General features: G+C 38.3%; 2 protein-coding genes across 2 annotated transcripts; both read right to left on the bottom strand.

Moving 5' to 3' along the window:
* Positions 1–3,963: 3,963 nt before the first annotated feature.
* LOC129405764 (olfactory receptor 2T6-like) lies at positions 3,964–4,923 on the bottom strand. The gene has a single exon (XM_055143104.1). It carries the CDS (start codon positions 4,921–4,923, stop codon positions 3,964–3,966), a length of 960 nt encoding a protein of 319 aa, XP_054999079.1.
* A 9,018-nt stretch (positions 4,924–13,941) lies between these two features.
* Positions 13,942–14,973, bottom strand: LOC129405744 (olfactory receptor 2T1-like). Its single transcript, XM_055143013.1, has one exon. It carries the CDS (start codon positions 14,896–14,898, stop codon positions 13,942–13,944), a length of 957 nt encoding a protein of 318 aa, XP_054998988.1. The 5' UTR covers positions 14,899–14,973.
* Between the last annotated feature and the right edge of the window lie 6,175 nt (positions 14,974–21,148).

Raw genomic sequence — 21,148 nt, 5'->3', positions numbered from 1 at the left:
TGTGAGATAGTTACAAGCTTTCACGTTTGGGTTACAATCACACAATGATCAAACACCCATCCCTCCACCAGTGCACATTCCCAACCACCAATATCCCCAGTATACTCCCCTTTTCCCACCCCATGTCAGACAATATTCCCCATACCCTCTTTCTACTTTTGGGTATTATGGGGCTGGAGCAATAGCACAGCGGTAGGGCGTTTGCCTTTCATGCTGCCGACCCGTGTTCGATTCCTCCGCCTCTCTCGGAGAGCCTGGCAGGCTACCGAGAGTATTGAGCCCGCATGGCAGAGCCTGGCAAGCTACCTGTGGTGTATTGGATATGCCAAAAACAGTAACAATAAGTCTCACAATGAGAGATGTTACTGGTGCCTGCTCGAACAAATCGATGAGCAACGTGGTAACAGTGACAGTGACAGATGGCTTGCAACACAGACGCTGAGAGGTCATCATGTTTGGTCCATTATCTACTTTCGGCACACATCTCCCACCTCGACTGATTCCTCCAGCCATCATTTTCTTAGTGATCCCTTCTTTATTCCAATCTGCCTTCTCCCCTCCGCTCATTAAGCAAGCTTCCAGCTATGGGACAATTCTCCTGGCCCTTGTATTTATCTACTGTCCTTGGGTGTCAGCTTCATGTGATGTTATTCTATATTCCACAAATGAGTGCAGTCCTTCGATGTCTGTCCCTCTCTTTCTGACTCATTTCACTTAGCATGATACTCTCCATGTCTATCCATTTATAAGAAAATTTCATGACTTCATTTCTCCTAACAGCTGCATAGTATTCCACTATGTAGATGTACCAAAGTTTCTTTAACTAGTCATCTGTTTTAGGGCACTCGGGTTGTTTCCATATTTTGGCTATTGTGAACAGTGCTGCAATGAACATATAGGTACGGATGTCATTTCTACTGTGCTTTTTTGCATCCTTAGATATATTCCCAGAAGTGGTATTGCGGAGTCTTCTGGAAGCTCAATTTCTAGTTTTTGAAGGATTGCCCAAATTGTTTTCCAGAAAGGCTGGACCAGTCAGCATTCCCACCAACAGTGAAAGAGCGTCCCTTTTTCCCCACATCCATGCCAACACTGGTTGCTTTTGTTCTTTTGAATGTGGGCCAGTCTCTGTGGTGTGAGATGATATCTCATTGTTGCTTTGATTTGCATCTCCCTGATGACTAGCGATGTGGAGCATTTTTTCATGTGCCTTTTGGCCATTTGTATTTCTTTTTTGAGGAAGCATCTATTCATTTCTTCTCCCCATTTTTTGATGGGGTTGGAGGTTTTTTCTTGTACAGTTCTACTAGTGTCTTGTATATCCTGGATATTAATCCCTTATCAGTTGGATATTGGATAAATATTCTTTCCCATTCTGTGGGCTCTATTTTGGTCACTGTTTCTTTTGAAGTGCAGAAGCTTCTTAGTTTAATGTAGTCCCATTTGTTTATCTTTACTTCCACTTGCATGGTCAGTGCTGTTTCATCCTTAAAGATTCTTTTATTTTCAATGTCATGGAGAGTTCTGCCTACATTTTCCTTCTAGATTTGTGTCTGATATTGAGGTCTTTAATCCACTTTGATCTGACTTTTGTGCCTGAGAACATTTTTGATACAATTTCTTTCTTTTTGATATTATAGAGGTATTTTTATGACCAAACATGTCTATCTTGGAGAATGTCCAAGGTGCACCGGAGACATATTTATATTCAGAACTTTTTGTGAATGTAGTACCCTGTATATATCTGCTAAGCCTACCTCTTCCATTTCTTCTTTCAAAGCTAGTATTTTCTTATTGGGTTTTAATTTAGTTGATCTAACAATTGATAAAGTAATGTTAAACTTTTCAAATACTACCGTGTTATTCTTAATATCTTCCTAATATATAAAACTTGGTTTAAATATATTTATAATACCTTAATATGTGCCTAAATGTTTAGGAATTTGAGTTTTTCATTGTGTATACATTCTTTGATCATCAAGAAATTATCCCTGTCCCTTACAACTTTCTTTTAACTTGAAGTTTATGTTGCTTGATATAAATATTACCATCTCAGCCTTTTCTCGAGGATTATTTGCTTAAAACATCATTTTAAAGCCTTTGACTTTGCCCTTTGTTTTTCCTCATCAGTCAAGTGTGTCTCTTGTAGACGGCAGAAATTTTGGTTCACTTTTCTGATCTTTCTACTCTATGTCTCTTGTTGTGTTAAATGCACGGACATTGAGTAAGATCATTAACAAGTAATAGTTAACTGCTATCATTCTGCACAAGTTGTTCATGTTTTAATATTTACCTTTTTTATTTATTTGTTTATTTTTTAAGGAATTCCCTTCAGTTCTTCCAGAGTTAGTCTCAAGGAGATGAAGTTCCTGTGCTAACGCTTATCCACAAAGCTCTGTTTCAATCCTTCAAATCTGAATGACACTTTTGACTGGGTAGAGTATTCTTGGAAAGTGTCCAGATGTTTGGTTTGTGTGTTTTGTTTTAGCCAGGCATGGAGATGCTCAGGGATTACCTATAATTCTACCCTCAGGAATCACTTTTGGCAGTACTTGGGACACCATGTGGGTGCCAGGGGTAGAACCTGAGTTGGCTGCTTGCAAGCCAAGCAGTAGAGTTACCCATTGTAAGCTCTGGTCTCATTGAGTTTTTTAAAACAGTATTCTATCATTTTCCTCTGGCCTGTGGTGTCTCACTTGTTAAATCTGTTGTGAACCTAAAGGAAGCTCCTTTATCTTGCTCCTTTCATAATTCTATCTTTTTTTTTGCTTTTGTCATTTTGATTATGATGCACTAAAAGTATTTTAGTTGTGTCTTTTGGCTAGGACTCCCTTAGGCCTCTTGAATGTGGGTGCTTGCACTCCTCATCTCAGGGGATCCTGGAACCTGTGCTCCTCCTCTCTGAGAATTTCTCAGCTATGATTTATCTCACAAGTGTTTCGTCATCAACATCACCTTCCTCTGCCTCATAGACTCCCTCTTGAGCTCATTCCAGAGTTCTCTTGCAAGTTGCTCATTTATTTTGAGAGTTTTTCCAATATTCTACTCCTGTTTTAGTGTTTTCCTGCGTCTCATCTTGCAGTCTATTGATTTATTCTCAGCTGCTCTTGCTCAAGTGACCAGGCCTTTCACTGAGGTGTTTCGCTTGGTTTTGTTTGGCTTACTGGACTTGAGTTCTGTCATTTCTTTTATAATTTTATTTTTTCCTTTCACTTTATTTTGTGAAAGCACCATTACTTACAAATTGATAGTTGGGTTTAGACATATAATGTTTCATTACTTATCCTGCTCCAGATTCATCTTCCCTTAACCAGTATTTCCAGGTTCCCTCTACCACCTCCAACCCCACTTCAGCCCCATCTTAGTAGGTATCTTCCAGAACTACAGTTGTTCCGTGAGCACCATTAGGGGGAATTTCTGAGCACAGACCCAGGAATACCTTTTGAACACCGTTATGTGTGATCTAAAAACAAACTAAACAGAAAGTTCCCAGTCCCTAAAAGGTCTCTGAAGATGGGCAATGCATTATTTTATGTTAATCAGGCATTTGGGGGCATTTATATGAGTAAATTATAATTAGAGAAGTGGTATGAGAGAGGAGATGGAGTTGGAAGACACAAAAAAGAAAGACTAAATATCAGTATGGTTTACTGGTACTTTGGAATTAGTTATGTGTTAATGATAAAAAGTCTTCACAATTTTTGACAAAAGATGATGAAGTATCTTTCAACATATCATGTGATCTCCTGCATACTTCCAAGAGTGGCCCTGAGCACAAAGCCATAAGCAATCCCTGAGTACCACTGGATGTGGCTAAGAAACAAAACAAAAGAAAAAACCTACCCCCTCAAGCCCCCCCATGAATATCATTGGTAGGTACAGCAAATTTTATCCATATTTCCCAAGGTATGTCCCCAAGTACCAGTGTAAGTACACCTTACGCAGTCCGAAAAGAACAGACTCTCAGAAGTCTTCTGTTGTCACACCAGGGGCTCTTTGAAATCTTTTCAAAATCCTTTTAAAGGCCCCAGTCACATCTCTGTTTCTCAGGCTATAGATAAGAGGGTTTAAAAATGGGGTGAGGATGGTGTAAAAGGCAGAAAATACTTTATCTTTGATTGGAGTGTGGTAGGATTGGGGAAGCATGTATGTGTACAGGGCAGCCCCGTAGAACAAGGTCACTACAGTTATATGTGATGAACAGGTCGTAAAGGCTTTTTTCTTCCCTTCTGCCGAGTTCATCTGATGAACCGTGATGAGGATCCGAGCATACGAGGCAATAACCACAGAGAACGGGATCAGCAGGATCATCACACAGCAAACATACATAATCATTTCATAGGCAGCTTTGTCACCACAAGCCAGTCTAAGCATCGTGGGTCCCTCACAGAAGAAGTGATTGATTTTGTGGGAGGCGCAGAATGGAAGCGTCATGGTGATTGGAGTGAGAAGGAAGCTGTCCAGAGAACCGCCAAACCAAGAACTTGCCAAGATCATCCAGCAAACCCTTTGGTTCATGAGTATAGGATAACGCAGAGGGTTGCAGATAGCCACATAGCGATCATAAGCCATAAGTCCAAGGAGGAAAAACTCAGCCCCCACAAATCCCATGTAGAGAAAGTACTGGACTGTACAGGAAACAAAGGAAATCGTTGTATTGCCCAAAATATAATCAACCAGCATCTTGGGCACAATGGTGGATATGTACATCATGTCAATGAAGGAGAGATGACTGAGCAGGAAGTACATAGGTGTATGGAGGTGAGGGTCTACGTGGATTAGGAATATCATGATCCCATTAGCTATAATGGCCATGAAGAAAATGGCACAAATGAGGCTAAAAAGGAAGGCGGAGGCCTTATTGTTATTGAAAAGACCCGTGAGGGTGAAGTCATTGGAAAACGTCATATTATCTTCATCCATGATGTTGGTGAAACTTTCCTTACGGTAAAGGAAAGAGGGAGTATATTAGTGAAGAATAAAGTATAAACTGAAATACTAAGTTCTCTATATTAGCATCAAATTTATAGGTATATATAACACATTCTGTGTGTGTGAGAAAGAAAGAGAGTGAGGGAGAGAGAATTTCTAACTTCCTTGGTTAATTCTTCCTGTTTGAATCCAGTTTCAGTTTTTTTTTCCTCACATGTACCATTGTCATCAATGTTTTAAAAGGGAACTGAACTATTTTTATAGAGTATTTGTACCCCAAGAGGAGTGTGGATACATTGTCAAAACAATCGATACATTTAGCTCAAATTCAGTGGGACATTTTAATGAAATGTAAATGAAAATAACTTTAAACCTGTCTATCCTTTTCTAAAACTTTCCATTAAGTTGTACATAAAATCTGTCACTGTCACTGTTATCCCGTTGCTCATCGATTTGTTCAAGCGGGCACCAGTAACGTCTCTCATTGTGAGACTTATTGTTACTGTTTTTGGCATATCCAATATGTCATGGGTAGCTTGCCAGGCTCTGCTATGCAGGCGCGATACTCTTGGTAGCTTGCTGGGCTCTTCGAGAAGGGCGGAGGAATCGAACTCTGGTCGGCTGCATGAAAGGCGAACGCCCTACCGCTGTGCTATCGCTCGGCTGGTACATAAAATAAGAAACTTTAATGAGCCGTATTTACCAGAATTAAATCATAGTATTGTCTATTTGATAATTGATTATTCTTATTTTCTCTTTTCATATGTTGATTTTGTAATTATTCACACTCCAAACTATTTATGGTAGCAACTTTTGTAGTACTATCAGCTCTAGTAATATTTGTAAGCAAAGGAGGATGTCCAGGAGATTGTACAGCAATTAGGGTTAATGCATTGATGATTTGGTTCTGGAGGCTCCTGAGTATCACCTTGGTAACCATTGTGGCCCCAGATACAGTAGGACCTGAGCAGCACCACATTCCCAGAACCCAGCAATGAGCTCTTGGCTAAGTTGGTCTAAAATTGGTGGCAGTGACACCTGGAGGTCTTGAGCACTGCTTGGGAGTCCTTTTAAAGCAAAGATACAGACAAGCATACAAAGAACAATGGAGGAAATGTCATGTGTTATTAATAGTGGAAAATGGAGATTAAAATAATAGATGGTGATATTTCTGGATGATGATGAATGTTGTGAGAAAATATTTAGTATGATAATGAAGGATGACAAAAGAAAAACTCCATGAAATAATAGTGTTCTTGCAGAGTGGATAGAAAAAATAAAATGCTTAAAACAAAAAGTAACTTTAGGATAGTTCTGGTAGTGCTTTACGTTTGAGGGAATTAGTGAGATGACAATTGTCAGATTTTAAGGCTTATAGGATAAAGTAATGTGGTTAATATGTTTTCTAAATATTGCCTGTAGAATTGAGATGCAATTGAGAACCGGGATACAATTTATAACAATTTGTTTAAAGTATTTGATTTAATTTTTTTCTTTTTCCCTTTTGTATGTTTATGTAAATGATGTTTCCATTTCATTCTATGTTTTTCTGTGCTTCAGTTGTTAAAGAAGAAGGAAATTTTTCCTGTAAGGAGAAGTGAATTTATATTCATATTAAAAGAGGTAGTCCCAGGATCTGTTTCTTGTACTAGGGTCTCCACTGGTCTTGCCCCCTCTTACTGTCAATAAAATTCTGATCTTGATGCACATATTTTAATACCAAAATATAATATCTGAATGAAATTTCTAAAGAACCATGTTGGCAGAAAAAATTCTTCAAATTATCAGACTGAGGAAAAGAATATGTGTTATAAAAACATAATGAAATTGGGGCTGAGCAATAGCACAGCAGGTAGGGTGTTTGCCTTGCACTCGGCCAACCCAGGTTTGATTCCCAGCATCCCATATGGTCCTCTGAGCACTGCTAGGGGTGATTCCTGAGTGCCGAGCCAGGAGTGACCCCTGTGCATCGCCAGGTGTGACCCAAAAAAAGCAAAAAAAAAAAACCATAATGAAATTAAGAAAATGTTTTTTAAAAATCCTCATTAATTTAATTATTCCTGAAATTTTAAATACATATTTTGAATTACTAGTTTATAACAAGAAACATATTTATGGTTCTGGAACAAGAAATACAACATATATATGTGTATATATATATACATGTATATATATATACATGTTTTCCAAAATGGCTGAATCAGCATTCCCACCAGCAGTGTAGGAGGGTCCCTTTCTTCCCACATGCACACAAACACTGGTTGCTTTTTTTTTTTTTTTGATGTGTGCTAGTCTTTGTGGTTTGAGGTGGTATCTCATAGTTGTTTTGATCTACATCTTCCTGATGATTAGTGATGAAGAGCATTTTTTATGTGCCTTTTTGCCATTCTTATTTCTTCCTTGAGAAAGTTTCTATTCTTGGGGCTGGAGCAATAGCACAGCGGGTAGGGCATTTGCCTTGCACACAGTTGACCCGGGTTCGATTCCTAGCATCCCATATGGTCCCCCGAGCACTGCCAGGAGTAATTCTTTTTTTTTATTAGTTTATTTTTAATTAGAGAGTCATCGTGAGGGTACAGTTACAGATCCATACATTTTTGTGCTCATGTTTCCCCCATACAAAGTTCGATAACCCATCCCTTGACCAGTGCCCATTCTCCACCACCAGTAAACCCAACATCCCTCCCCACCTCCCCAGTCCCGTCTCCCGCCACCCCACCCTGCCACTATGGCAGGGTATTCCCTTTTGTTCTCTCTCTCTGATTAGGTGTTGTGGTTTGCAATAAAGGTGTTGAGTGGCCATTGTGTGCCAGGAGTAATTCTTGAGTGCATGAGCCAAGAGTATCCCCTGTGCATCGCTGGGTGTGACCCCCCAAAAATAGAAAGTTTCTGTTCATTTTATCGCCCCATTTTTTGATGGGGTTGGATGTTTTCTTGCAGATTCCACCAGTGCCTTATATATCCTTGATATCAACTCCTTATCAGATGGGTATTGGGTGAATATTCTTTCCCATTCCGTAGATTGTCTTTGTATTTGGTCACTGTACCTTTTGCGGTGCAGAGCTTCTTGGTGTAATATAGTCCCATTTGTTTATCTCTGTTTCCACTTGTTTGGCCACTGGAGTGTCCTCTTTAAAGATACCTTTAGCCTCGATGTCATAGAGGGTTTTGCCAACCATGTTTTCAATACGCATGAAGGACTCTGGTTTGATGTTGAGGTCTTTAATCCATTTTGATCTGACCTTTGTGCATGGTGTTGGGTAGAGGTCTGAGCCCTCTACCATTTTTTTTGCATGGAGCTGTCCAGTTTTGCCAGCACCATTTATTAAAGAGGCTTTCCTTGCTCCATTTGCATTTCTTGATCCTTATCAAACATTAGATGATCATATATTTGAGCTCAATTTCTAGCTTTTTCTTAGGAATGCCCATATTGTTTTCCCAAAAAGGCTCGCTGAGTTGGCATTTCCACCAACAATGAAGGAGAGTCCCTTTCCCTCTGCATTCATACCAGCACTGGTCCTCTTGTTCTTTTTGATGATTGCTAGACTCTGTGGTGGGAGATGATATCTCATGGCTGGTTTTGGTTTGTGTCTCCCTGATGACTAATGAAAAATTTTTAAAAATTATTTTATTTTTAATTAATTAATTAATTGATTTTTGCTTTTTTGGATCACACGTGGCAACGCACAGGGGTTACTCCTGGCTCTGCACTCAGGAATTACTCCTGGCAGTGCTCAGGGGACCATATGGGATGCCAGGGATCGAATTTGGGTTGGCCACGTGCAAGGCAAACACCCTACCTGCTGTACTATCCCTCTAGCCCCACGTTTTATTTTATTTTATTTTTATAAAGTTGTTCACAATATTTGATTAGATTTAATATTCGAACACCAATACTACTACCATTACACTTTCCTACCACCATATTTTGGATGTTTCCATCCTGAACCCCAAACCCTGCCCCCCAAGCAAAACTGAAATAATTTATATTGTATAGCTTGTTATAAATAATCCTCTAAAAATGATCCAGAAAAAGATTTCTTAGAAGAAAGTATTTAAGGATTGTTGTATATCACCCAGAAGAAATTAAGCCCTTTTATAAGAGATTAGGAACATCTTGTTAAAGGTTGAGCGTATGTGCTTATATCTGTATCTAAATCTATATCTATCTCTCTATGTACATATATCTGTAGAAATATCTTTCTCCCTAAAATTGGCATGCCTTCTACTTTAAGCCTTTAATGTGGTGTGCTACCCTTGTTGTATTAGTGGTGTAAAGTATAAGATGTCATTTGGCCGCAAATGCTGCTGCACAGTCCAGGAATAGGTTCACTCAAGTGTGAGACTCATCTGAGCATAGACAAGCCATGAGCATGGCAGCTGTGAAGTTCTGGAGGTTTTCAGCTGCTGGGGCTGGCTCTGTTGGGGCAGGGAGGGGAAACTGCCCCCCTCCAGGTTGCCCCTAATGAAACAGCCTTGTGTAGGCACTGGAGGCATGTCTATGGCGTATCGTCCTATGCTCTCTTCTGAGAGATTTATTATAGTGAACATTTTTTTCATGTGCCTTTTAGACATTTGCATGTTTCATTTGAGAAATTTATGTTCACTTCTTCTACCCATTTTTTGATGGGGTTGGATTTTTATTTTTGTAAAGGTCTTTACAAAAAACTTTGGCAGAAACTCCTGCCCCCTGCCAGGCTGTCTTCACCAGGGCCCCCTCAGAGGGGGTGCGTTAAGTTTCTCTCTCCGCCCCAAGCAGAGCTCTGACAGCCAAAAATCTCCAGAATCTAACCACAGCCATGCTCAAGCCCACTCTCACACTTTTGGACAATCCTCACGCATGAAGGAACAGACAGAGGAATCTAGGTATGCAGGACCTGTAGCTGAGATATCCAAGCCTCTCAGATCGGGACTGGGCCTCCTCCACTCAGGTCCCCCATTTTCCAGTAGCTAGGCAGCCACGACCACTAACGGCCTCCAGTGCCATGTAATCTCATCAAGGGTCAAGATCCAGAGACTATAAAACAAAGCTCCCAGAAGAGAGCGATGCAGAATCTCACATGGCAGAGCCTGGTAAGCTACCCGTGGCGCATTCGATATGCCAAAAACAGTAACAATAATGGGCCTCATTCCCCTGACCCTGAACGCGACAGGGACAAATGAGTTGTTACTGGAGCCCTCTAGAGCAAATTGATGAGCAACGGGACGACAGTGATACAGCGATGCAGCGATTGTAAAGGTCTACCAGTGCCTTATATATCTTGGGTATTAGCCCCTTATCTGATGGGTGAATAATTTCTTCCAATCTGTGGGATGTCTTTGTATTTTGGTCATTATTTCTTTTGAGGTGCAGAAGGTTCTTAGTTTATTGTAGCCCCATTTGTTTATCTTTGCTTCCACTTGCTTGATCAATGGTCTTTCATTTTTGAAGTTGCCTTCAATTTCAAGTTCATATTTATTTCTTATTTATCAAAGATTTGATCATAAGAAACACACATATTTCTTGAAGAATGTGACCCATGGAGATAAGGGGCAGAACAAAATGAAGTGAAGTTGAGAACAAGGAAAAAGATTGTTTTCCAAAAAAAGGATGGACCAGTTGTCATTCCCACCAACAATGCATATTAATGAATTAAATAAGATATAAATCACTTTTTCCCCTCATTTGTACCAGCACTGGTTTTTGTTCTTTTTGATGTGTGTCAATTTCTGTCATGTGAGTTGATATCACATTATTGTTTTGACTTGTATATCCCTGATGATTTGTGATGTAGAACATTTTTATTCATGTGCCTTTTGGCCATTTGAATTTCTTCTTTTAGGAACTTTCTGTTCATTACTGCTCCCTATTTTTGATGGGGTTGGGTGCTTCTTTTCTTGCAATGTTCTACCAGCGTCTTATATATCTTTGGCATTAACCTTTTATCAGACTAATATTGGGTAAGTAATTTTCCCATTGCATGGGCTGTTTTTGTATCATGGTCACTGTTTTTTTTTGAGATGCAAAAGCTTCTTAAATTAATGTAGACACATTTGTTTATCTTTGCTTCTACATATTTGGTCAGTGGTATTTCATCTTTGAAGATGCTGTTAGCTTCAATGTCATGGAGGGTTCTGCCTACGTTTTCCTTCATTAACCTTAGGGATTCAAGTCCGATATTGAGGTGTTTAATCCATTTTGATCTGACTTTTGTGAATGGCATTAAAAAGAGGTCTGAGTTTAATTTTTTTTTTGCAGATAGCTGCCCAGTTTTCCTAGCACCACTTGTTGAAGAGGCTTTCCTTGTTCCATTTCATATTACTAGCTCCTTTATCAATGTGAAATAAACCTATAGTTGAGTGTCTGTGCCAGGATATTTGACTCTATTCCTTTGGTCTACGGGTCTGTCCTCATTCCATACTATGTCTTCATTCCAATCCTATACTATGCTCTTTTAATTACTACTGCTTTATAGTACAGATTGAAATTGGGGAAGATGATTCTTCCCATCTTCTTTTCCCTAAGAATTGCTTTAGCTATTCATGGAGGTTTATTGTTCCTATGAATTTCATGAGTGTTTGATCCATCTGTTAAAAAAATGACATAGGTGGGGCTGGAGCGATAGCACAGTGGGTAGGGCGTTTGCCTTGCACATGGCCGACCCGGGTTCAAATCACAGCATCCCATATGGTCCCCTGAGCACGGCCAGGGGTAATTCCTGAGTGCAGAGCCAGGAATAACCCCTGTGACCCAAAAAGCAAAAAAAAAAAAAAAATGACATAGGAATCCTTATATGGACTGCATTGAATCTGTATTGTGCTTTGGAGAAGTATTTCCATTTTGATGATGTTAATCATCTCAGTCCATGAATAGGGTGTATATCTCCATTTTTTTCATGTCCTCTTTTATCTCTTAAAGTAGTGTTTTTTACTTTTCTTTGTACAAGTCCTTCCTTTAACTTTTTTTAGTTAAGCTGATTCACATGTACTTGATTTCAGAGGGACATATGTCATGGGATTGTGTTTTTATTTTTACTTATTTTATTTTATTTTATTATTTTCTATTTTATTTTATTTTTTGTTTTTTGGGTCACATCCGGCGTTTCACAGGGGTTACTTATTCCTGACTCATGCACTCATGAATTACTCTTGGTGGTGATCAGGGAACCATATGGGATGCTGGGAATCAAACCTGGGTTGGCCATGCTCAAGGCAAATGCTCTACCCACTGTGCTATTGCTCCAGTCCTCCAGTCCTGGAATTGTGTTTTTAATACCTGTTTCTTCTCTTTCATTATTTTATATAGGATTTTGGGGTCTTGATTTTCTATCTAGCTCTATTGCTATACAAACCTATTATTTCTAGGATCATCTGTATAGAGTATTTAGGATTTTCTAAATATAGTACTGTGTCATCTGAAAATAGTGGAAGCTCGACTTCTTCCTTTTCTATTTTAGATACACTTTATATCACCAGGAGTGATCAATGAGTGCAGTCAGGATTATCCCTGAGCACTGGATGTGTGGCATCCAATATATGGTGATATTAAAATTGTAACATTAAAATCTCATAGTTGAAATAGTTTAAACAGTCAAATCAAAATATAAGCGCCAGAGAAATAATACAGAGTGTAGGAATGTTTTCCTTCATGTGGCTGACCAGGGTTTGATCAGCAGCAACACATAAGAGTCAAATGGTCACCTCCAGCATCGATTTCTGTGCACAGAGCCAGGGTAAACCCTAATCACTGAATTGTGTGCCCCATTTTCCCCCAAACATAAAGACCAACAACAACAACAAAAAAACCCATCCCAAAGCACCATTATTTCAAGCAAAATGTTATTTCTAAAAGGCACTGTGTACAAAGAGAGCAAGTCTGTTATGGCTGTTTTAAAATTCATAAAAATGCTTATAAAAGAACAAGAAATTATGGTGGAGAAATGACACAATATATTAGAAAATACCCCATTCTATTTTTAAGCATTCTATTATATTTCCCTTCTTTCTCACGAGTGCGTGTTTTTCTTCCATACATAATTAAGCCTTTCATTGGGACTCTGTTTTCTTCCTCTTCAACTGTGACTTTATAGCAAGACTGTGACTGCATATCAAGGACATACATCTACACTACTAGGATTCCTAAAACCTATCTTTTCCCTCAACTTTTTACATATTATATTTACTAAAATGCCCAGACTTTTTTTAGTGTGTGTGTGGGGGGGTTAAGGCTATACTCTGCGGTGCTCAGGGCTACTCCTGGTTCTACAAGAGAGCAATTACCCCTGGCTGGGCTCAGAAACCAAACTGGATGCTGGGAATAGAGTCCAGGTTGACCATGTACCAGAAAAGTTCTCTACTTGCTGTGCTATCTCTCTAGCCCCTAAAATACCCAGGTTATTTTAACACATTTTCACTTACATATTTAATCAACAATTCAAATGAATATACTCAAAGAGCACTGAAATCCTCTTTAATCTTTCAAAAACATATAGAACATCTTATTTTTTCAGATCCAACACTTAGGGGTATTTCATAACTCTCCTGTTTTCCTCATATGCTGCATTCCACTAATAATCAAGCTCTAGCTGTTATGTTTTAAATATTTATCACCAGTTACAACACATCTTCACTACTAAAGTAAGCTAGAAGAATTTTCATCTTCATGCATGATAAATTTCTAAAGGTATATTTATTTTAATGATTTTCCCAAGTTCATCTTTTATTAAGTCAGTTAAAGTAATGTTCTCAGTGTGTTAGTCATGATATAGGTATTCTTCACTTAGAATCTCTCAAAGACTGTTCATTGTAATGCAACTTGTTTCTATAGACACCAAAGTCTTTATTTTGCATACATATGAAAAGGCATAAGAAAGGAAAGAATAAATAAATGAAGTTTGACAAAAAGGACATTTATAGGAACATTTTTCCCCTTGCATAGTGGTACCCTACTCTCAAGATTAGTCCATCTTTAAAAATATAATCACAGTATCCACAGAGGCTCTCATTTATCTATGTAGGAAAAACCAGTAATCAAAAATCATCCCCTGAAACTCTTTGAGTACCTTTGAACCTGTTCAGTGTCCTCTTTAGAGCTCCAGTCACATCCTTGTTCCTCAGACTATAGATGAGTGGGTTCAACATGGGTGTGACAATGGTGTAAAACATCGAGAAAATTTTGTCCTCTAATGGTGTGTGGTAAGAGTGTGGTAGCACGTACATGTACATTGCTGCTCCATAGAACAAGGTCACCACTGTGATATGAGATGAACAGGTGGTGAGTGCCTTTTTTTTCCCTTCCACTGAATTCATACGATAAACTGTGGTCAGGATTTGGACATAGGAGGCAATCACCATAGAAAAAGGGATCAGAAGCATCAAAACACAGCACACATACATGATTGTCTCATAGAGAGATGTGTCTGCACAGGCCAGCTTCAAAACTGCAGGCAACTCACAGAAGAAATGGTTAATTTCATGGGAGTTACAGAAGGGGAAGCTCATGGCCATGGGGGTTAGAATGAAGCCATCCAGTGAGCCCCCAAACCAGGAACCTAGTACAATCATCCAACAGACTCGGTGGTTCATGAGGACAGGGTATCTCAAAGGGTTGCAAACAGCCACATATCTGTCATAAGCCATGAGACCAAATAAAAAAAATTCAGTTCCCAAAAGAGTGAGGTAGAGGAAGTTCTGAGCTGTGCACCCCGCAAATGAGATGGTTCTTTGGTTCAGCATATAATCAAATAGCATCTTAGGCACAATGGTGCTGATATACATCATGTCAATGAAGGAGAGGTGACTGAGGAGGAAATACATGGGGGTGTGGAGCCGGGAGTCACTGTGAATGAGAAAAATCATGATCCCATTGGCTATTAGAGCTGTAAAGAAGATGATAGAAATGATGGCAAAAAGAAGACCTGAAATATCTTTTCTATTAAACAATCCCCTGAAGGTGAAGTCTGTAGAAGATATGTTGTAAATTTCCATCAGTTCCACAATGTTGGTGCTGTTTCAGTGACCTAGAATCTTCCAAATTAATAGATTATAGCAGCAGAAAATGATTATAACAGTACAAGTTTGATTATAATGCTTCTAAAAGTTTTCAGAAAATCTTTAAAGTTTTTCTTGATACTTTAGTACTAATGACTAACAATCAATACCATTCATTAGATATATCCTAATTCTGGGTCTATATATATGTTCGTGTGATCATGTTACATTAAATGTGCTTAAATCAGCATTCTAAAATGCATTTATGTTATAATCTGCATCACCACGATATTTAAACAATATTGATATATATGTCAATGTTCTATCTTATATTTTGTCTTAAATAAAGATACAAACCATTTGGACCATTTCATTGTATATATAGTGAGTTTTTCATTGATGTCGGTGTATTAATGTTACAGATAAAAATTGTATTGGAGAAAATGAAGTGGGCAATGGAAGCTACTCTTACCCACAGGTGAGTCATTTAATTTGAGACTATTATTTAGTGCAATAATTCTAGAACTTTTTGTTTAATTTTAGGGAAAAAACAAAACACCATGTTTTTAAAAATTGAATCACCATGAGATAGAGAATTACAGAGATGTTCATGATTGGGCTTCAGTCATACAGTGTTCCAACACTTATCCTTCAGTCACCAGTGTATTTTTGTCAGCAACACCAATATCCCCAGTTCACTCCTGCCATCCCAGAGTCCCCTCCCTAGTCTGCCTCTATGGCAGGCACCATTCTGCTCTCTCTCTCTTTCTCTCTCTCTCTCCCTCTCTCTCTTTCCCCCCTTTTGGGCATTATGCTTTGCAAGGCAGATACTGAAAGGTTATCATGTACATCCTTTTACTTTCAACACTCACTTCTTGTCCAGAGTGATTATTTCCAACTATTATTGTCATACTATTTTTTAATTTAATAACAATATTTTGTTAATATGATATATAATTAATACAACACAATAATATTTATTAATAATATTATTTTTGTCATACTATTATACATACATATTATTTTCAACTGTTATTGTCAACTATTATTGTCATACTCATGCACTCAGGAATTATTCCTGGCGGTGCTTGGGGGACCATGGGGGATGCTGGGAAATGAACCTGGGTTAGCCGAGTGCAAAGCAAATATCCTACCCTCTGTGCTATTGCTCTGGCCCCTAATTTCTGGCTTAAAAAAAAAGCGTTTTTTTTTTATATTATGAGTGAAATGGCAGAATCTCTTGTCCCCGAGCCTGGCTGTCTTCATTCAGGCCCCTTGGAGGGGGTGGGTTGAGTTTCCTTCCCCGCCCTGAGCAGAGCCTCAGCAGCTGAAGACCTCTGGAACCCAGCCATAGCCATGCTAAAGGCCCCTCTCTTCATTCAGATGAGCCTCATGAATGAAGGAATCAGCAGAGGAACCCAAGTGTGCAGGACCTGGGGCTGAGATCTCCAAGCCTGCTCGGATCGAGACTGGGCCTCTTCCACCCAGATCCCCCATTTTTCAGTAGCTAGGCGGTCACACCCAGAAACTGCACCTACCACTGTGTAATCCCATCAATGACCAACATCCAGAAACTGTAAAACCAAGGAGACAGCCTAGTTCTCCCTTTCAGAGAACCTGGCAAGCTACTGAGAGTTTTCTGCCCACATGGGAGAGACTGGCAAGCTCCCTGTGACATACTCATATGCCAAAACCAGTAACAATGATGGGTCTTGAATGAGACCTGAAAGACCCTGAAAGAGCCTGACCCTGAAAGAGCCTCCAGTACAGCACCATTGGGAAGGATGAGTAAAGAGAGGTTTCTAAAATCTCAGGGCTAGGACGAATGGAAATGTTACTGAAACCGCTCAAGAAAATTGACAATCAACAGGAGGATGATGATGATTATCATACTGGACCCTTCTCTATCTTAAGTACCTTTCACCCCACACACACCTGTGGTAACTTCCAACCACTGACCCATCCTCCTGCCCCTCTTTTTCCTGGTCTTGGATATTAGCAACCCCACACATGTCACACAGGAGCATCAAAGAGGAAGGTACAAATATCCTTAAAGAAGAAAGAAAAGATCACCATCAACTGAGCTTTTCCAGAGTCCGCAATGAGACTATCAGTGAGAGAGGGACACTGATAGTACGCTGGAGGGATCCACCTTCAGACTACCATGGGCATCATAGGAAACAACACAGATCCTCACCAGGAGGAGTGGATGACGATAAGAGCGCTGAAGACTCAACAAGGAATACCCGTATACATAACCTCTCTGATAAAGAATTCAGAGACAAAATGGTGACACTGTTTAATGAGCACAAAGAAACACTGGAACTGACATCCAATAAAATACAGAAGGATATGAAAGAAACAGTGGAGTGGACTGTCAATAAGATATAGAGGGGAAATGAAAGCAGAAATAATAAAACTACAAACAGACATCAATTTAAATGATAATAAATTTACATTAAAACTATGACTAGAATTTAGATGCTTTATCATCGGCAGTTAAAAATCCTGAGAAATGTAGCAGGGACATTCATATTAAGCTCTAGCTCACTAATAATGATTGAATCAGTAATTTTCTATCATTATAAAAATATGAACATTTTAGTGACTTGTACACAAATAATAATTATGAAAATTATAATACCAGTTTAAAGAATATATTATGCCAGATGTTGCAATTTACTTATTTAGTTTTACAATAACATCAAGTAATAAGGAATTTAAGAATGACATAATTAGGCCTCCTGACCTTGTTTCTACTGTCCGTGGATATTAGTCTCCACAGACAGTAGTTGTCTTATGTATATATATATATATATATATATATATATATATATAGTGCTGTTTTTATATACCAAAAATGAATACAATCATTCTACAAAAGTTTGCCACACGTAGAGGGGGGGCAGTTAGAATAGAAAACCGACCACTATGATATTGATAGCTGGAGTTGGAAATGATCACTTTGGACAAAAATTGAGTGCTGAAAGTAGGTAAAAGGATATACAAGATAACCTATTAGTACGTCTAGTGCAAACAATAATGACCAGAAAGGCAGGGGAGAGAACAAAAGAGAGAGAGAAAGAGTGAGGGGTTCTGGGGCAGGGAGGGAGGATGGGGGTGTTGGTGGAGGGAAACTAGGAACATTGGTGGTGGGAAATGTACATTGATGAAGGTATGGATATAGGAAAATCCTATAACTGAAACCTAATCACAAACAACTTTGTGTATCTCATGGTGTGTCAATAAAATTTTTTAAAAGAATAGCATAATTGAAAATAGTGTTCCAATATTTTCACAAACTGCTAGTGTCAGAAATTATGTATCAACAGTTTCAATCCCTTCTGTGTTCTGTCAGAGTGTAATTATATGAACACATTAAATTTTTGACTACATAGGATCATTAATGAGTCTTGTTCATTAGTCTTAATTATATCCTGTGTATTGTCAATACTTGCTAAGTGAAGGAGAGACCTTGGGTGGGGCTAACAGAATTAATTTTATTTTAATGTTCTGGTTTTTATTGTTATGAAATAATTAAGCATAAAGAGTATACCATCTTATATTGGTATATATAATCACTGTCACTGTCATCCCATTGCTCATAGATTTGCTTGAGCGGGCACCAGTAATGTCTCCATTGTGAGACTTGTTGTTACTGTTTTTGGCATATCAAATACAACATGGGTAGCTTGCCAGACTCTGCCGATACTCTTGGTAGCTTGTCGGGCTACATAAAAAATATTAAAAATAAAATACATTATGTAAAATTATATCACATAGATGAATACAATGAGGACAGATAATTTTTAATAGCCAATTCTGCTTTTCTGCTGTTTTCATTTTCAATTTTAGAACTTTGAGTTCCGGTTCTCATAAGTTTGCTTAATATTACCTTCATAACCTTACTTGTTTTTTTCTTCACTAGATATTTCATTAGTAAACTAGTTCAAATATGCATCTGGGGCCGCAGTTGAAAAATAGTCACTTCCATAAGGAAACTGGAAACCAAATACAACCCTTATCTACCAAACACTGTAGTTCCCTCAGCTGCTCTTCAACATGTGCTTTATCAACTGTGATTTTATTGTGAAATTTCAAAATACCTGGGTTTTTCTAAGAAAATATTTAAAGAGGAATATGCAGGAACTCCTATATGATTCACTGCATTGCTTAATTCTATCTAATATTTTGTTTTGTTTAGACCAAAGTTCAAACTACTAAGTATAAACATTCATTTCTCAAAAGCCTTGAATTGACTGTTTCATTTTCCTGTACCCTACCTTGTTTAAACTCCTTAACACACACTCCTTGTGTTTTTTTCCCCACGTAAACTATGTGAGTGGTAGATATTAAAATCTAATATGATGGCTCCCCACCTTTTGATATGCATAATATGCAACCTTGTTTTAAAATAGCACCAAGAAATCTAATTTTATACTAAACACTATTCCAACTAAGGATCTTTTCTATCACTTACACAAAGCTGAATCCTTTCCAGATAGCCACTATACCATTCACATATGGAGATGGTTATACAGAATTTTGTAAAACAAATAACTTACCGGCACTAGAACTTTATGCAGTTAAAAATAGATGGTATTTTAAAAACTAAAGGTGTGGTGTTACAAGAATAAATAAATGTAGTGGATTTCATTTCTTTTTTGAGTTATATTGAGAGGAATTGAATACAAAGTAATCCATAGTCAAGATTATTCATAGCAGAAAATCTTTCAAGATAGGACCCCGTTTGTATATCTAGTAATCCTCTGCATATTACCCATGGAAATCTAGAACATAGGGTTTTTTTAAAAAAAGGACTTATAAACTTAAATTCAGTGATAATAAACCAAAAATAGTCTAAACAATAAGGTAATTAGTGAAAATAGAAACATTCAGTGAGTTATTAAGAGTCATTTTACAGTGAAATTCTATGGAATAAAATGTTTAGTCACTCCAAACCTTTGAAATATTATGCCTTACTTGTAAAAAAAAGGAATTCACCATTCTATAAATGTATATTATATTGCAGCCCAATTTTACAAGAAAATTTTAAAACCAAGGAAAAAACAGTTAAGAACTGAAAAAGAATAAAGTAAAATGCAGACCATCAAAGAATGATGAAGTGTCTCTGTGTCCTGCGTTTGGGTTCTCTAGAATGGCAGGGATCAACCAGAGTAAGGAGAGAATTTTAAATAGTTCTGAGAAGGCATGTGGTAACTTGTTCTAGGAAAGTGTGGATTCTTTCCCTGTGGATCTCATCAGGGATTTTAATGATAACACTTTTTCAGAGTTAATGAGGTAGAAGAAAATATATCCTAAAATCACATAGGACTTGTGAAAACTATTTCTACCATTGAGCTCCAGAGCACAAGATGAATTTCCTGAGTATTTCATCAAAAGATTTCTCTAGCAGATATACCATCCATAAAGATAGGTATTAACCTCTAAGAATAGGAAATATTAAAAAGTATCCAAATTTCTGTTATTTATTTTACAATTTTATTGGTCATTGAACAATATTATTTTCACATGTTGAAGCATTGAGTATAGTTAGGGAAATAACTTTTTGTGTGGGCAGCAGAATATCTTTTTACTTAATGTAGGAAAAGCCACAACTATTGATACAATTCTAGAATTAAATTTGATTGTATAGCAAAGTTGCAATATTAAAATCACTAGATCCAAAGAGTCAATTTATGTGAACCCTGTTACATCTGAACATAGGGTTATTAAATCTTTGTCTAAGAATTTATTAAGCTCTTAGCTGATTTAGGAAGTGTCCAGAAACAACTGAGGTCCAGGGATACCAGGATCTCTGGCCTGGGTTAAAGACTTGACATGGAGACATTTGTGGGAGGTGGGCATGGCTTCGGGATGGGGGTGGGGGTGGGCCTTCCGGAAGTATAGGGGAGTTGGGGGGAGGCTGCCCATATCGACTCCAAAAACAAGCACCACAGTTCTTCTTCTTTTTTTTAATGAATCACAATGAAGTACAGTTACAGACTTATAAACTTTCATGCTTCCGTTTCAGTCATACAATGATCGAGTACCCACCAGTGCCCATTCTCCCCCACCAATGTTCCCAGTACCCCTCCCACCAACAGCCCCCACCTCCCGTGGCAGACACATTCCCTTTTACTCACTCTCTCTCTCTCTCTCCTTTTGGGTATTGTGGTTTGAAATTCAGGTATTAAGTGGCCATCATGTTGGGTCTATAGTCTGCTTTCAGCACACATCTCCCATC

This window comes from Sorex araneus, chromosome 6 (genome assembly GCF_027595985.1).
Source record: "Sorex araneus isolate mSorAra2 chromosome 6, mSorAra2.pri, whole genome shotgun sequence".
Lineage (NCBI taxonomy): Eukaryota > Metazoa > Chordata > Mammalia > Eulipotyphla > Soricidae > Sorex > Sorex araneus.
This window is presented reverse-complemented; position numbering and strand designations above follow the sequence as displayed.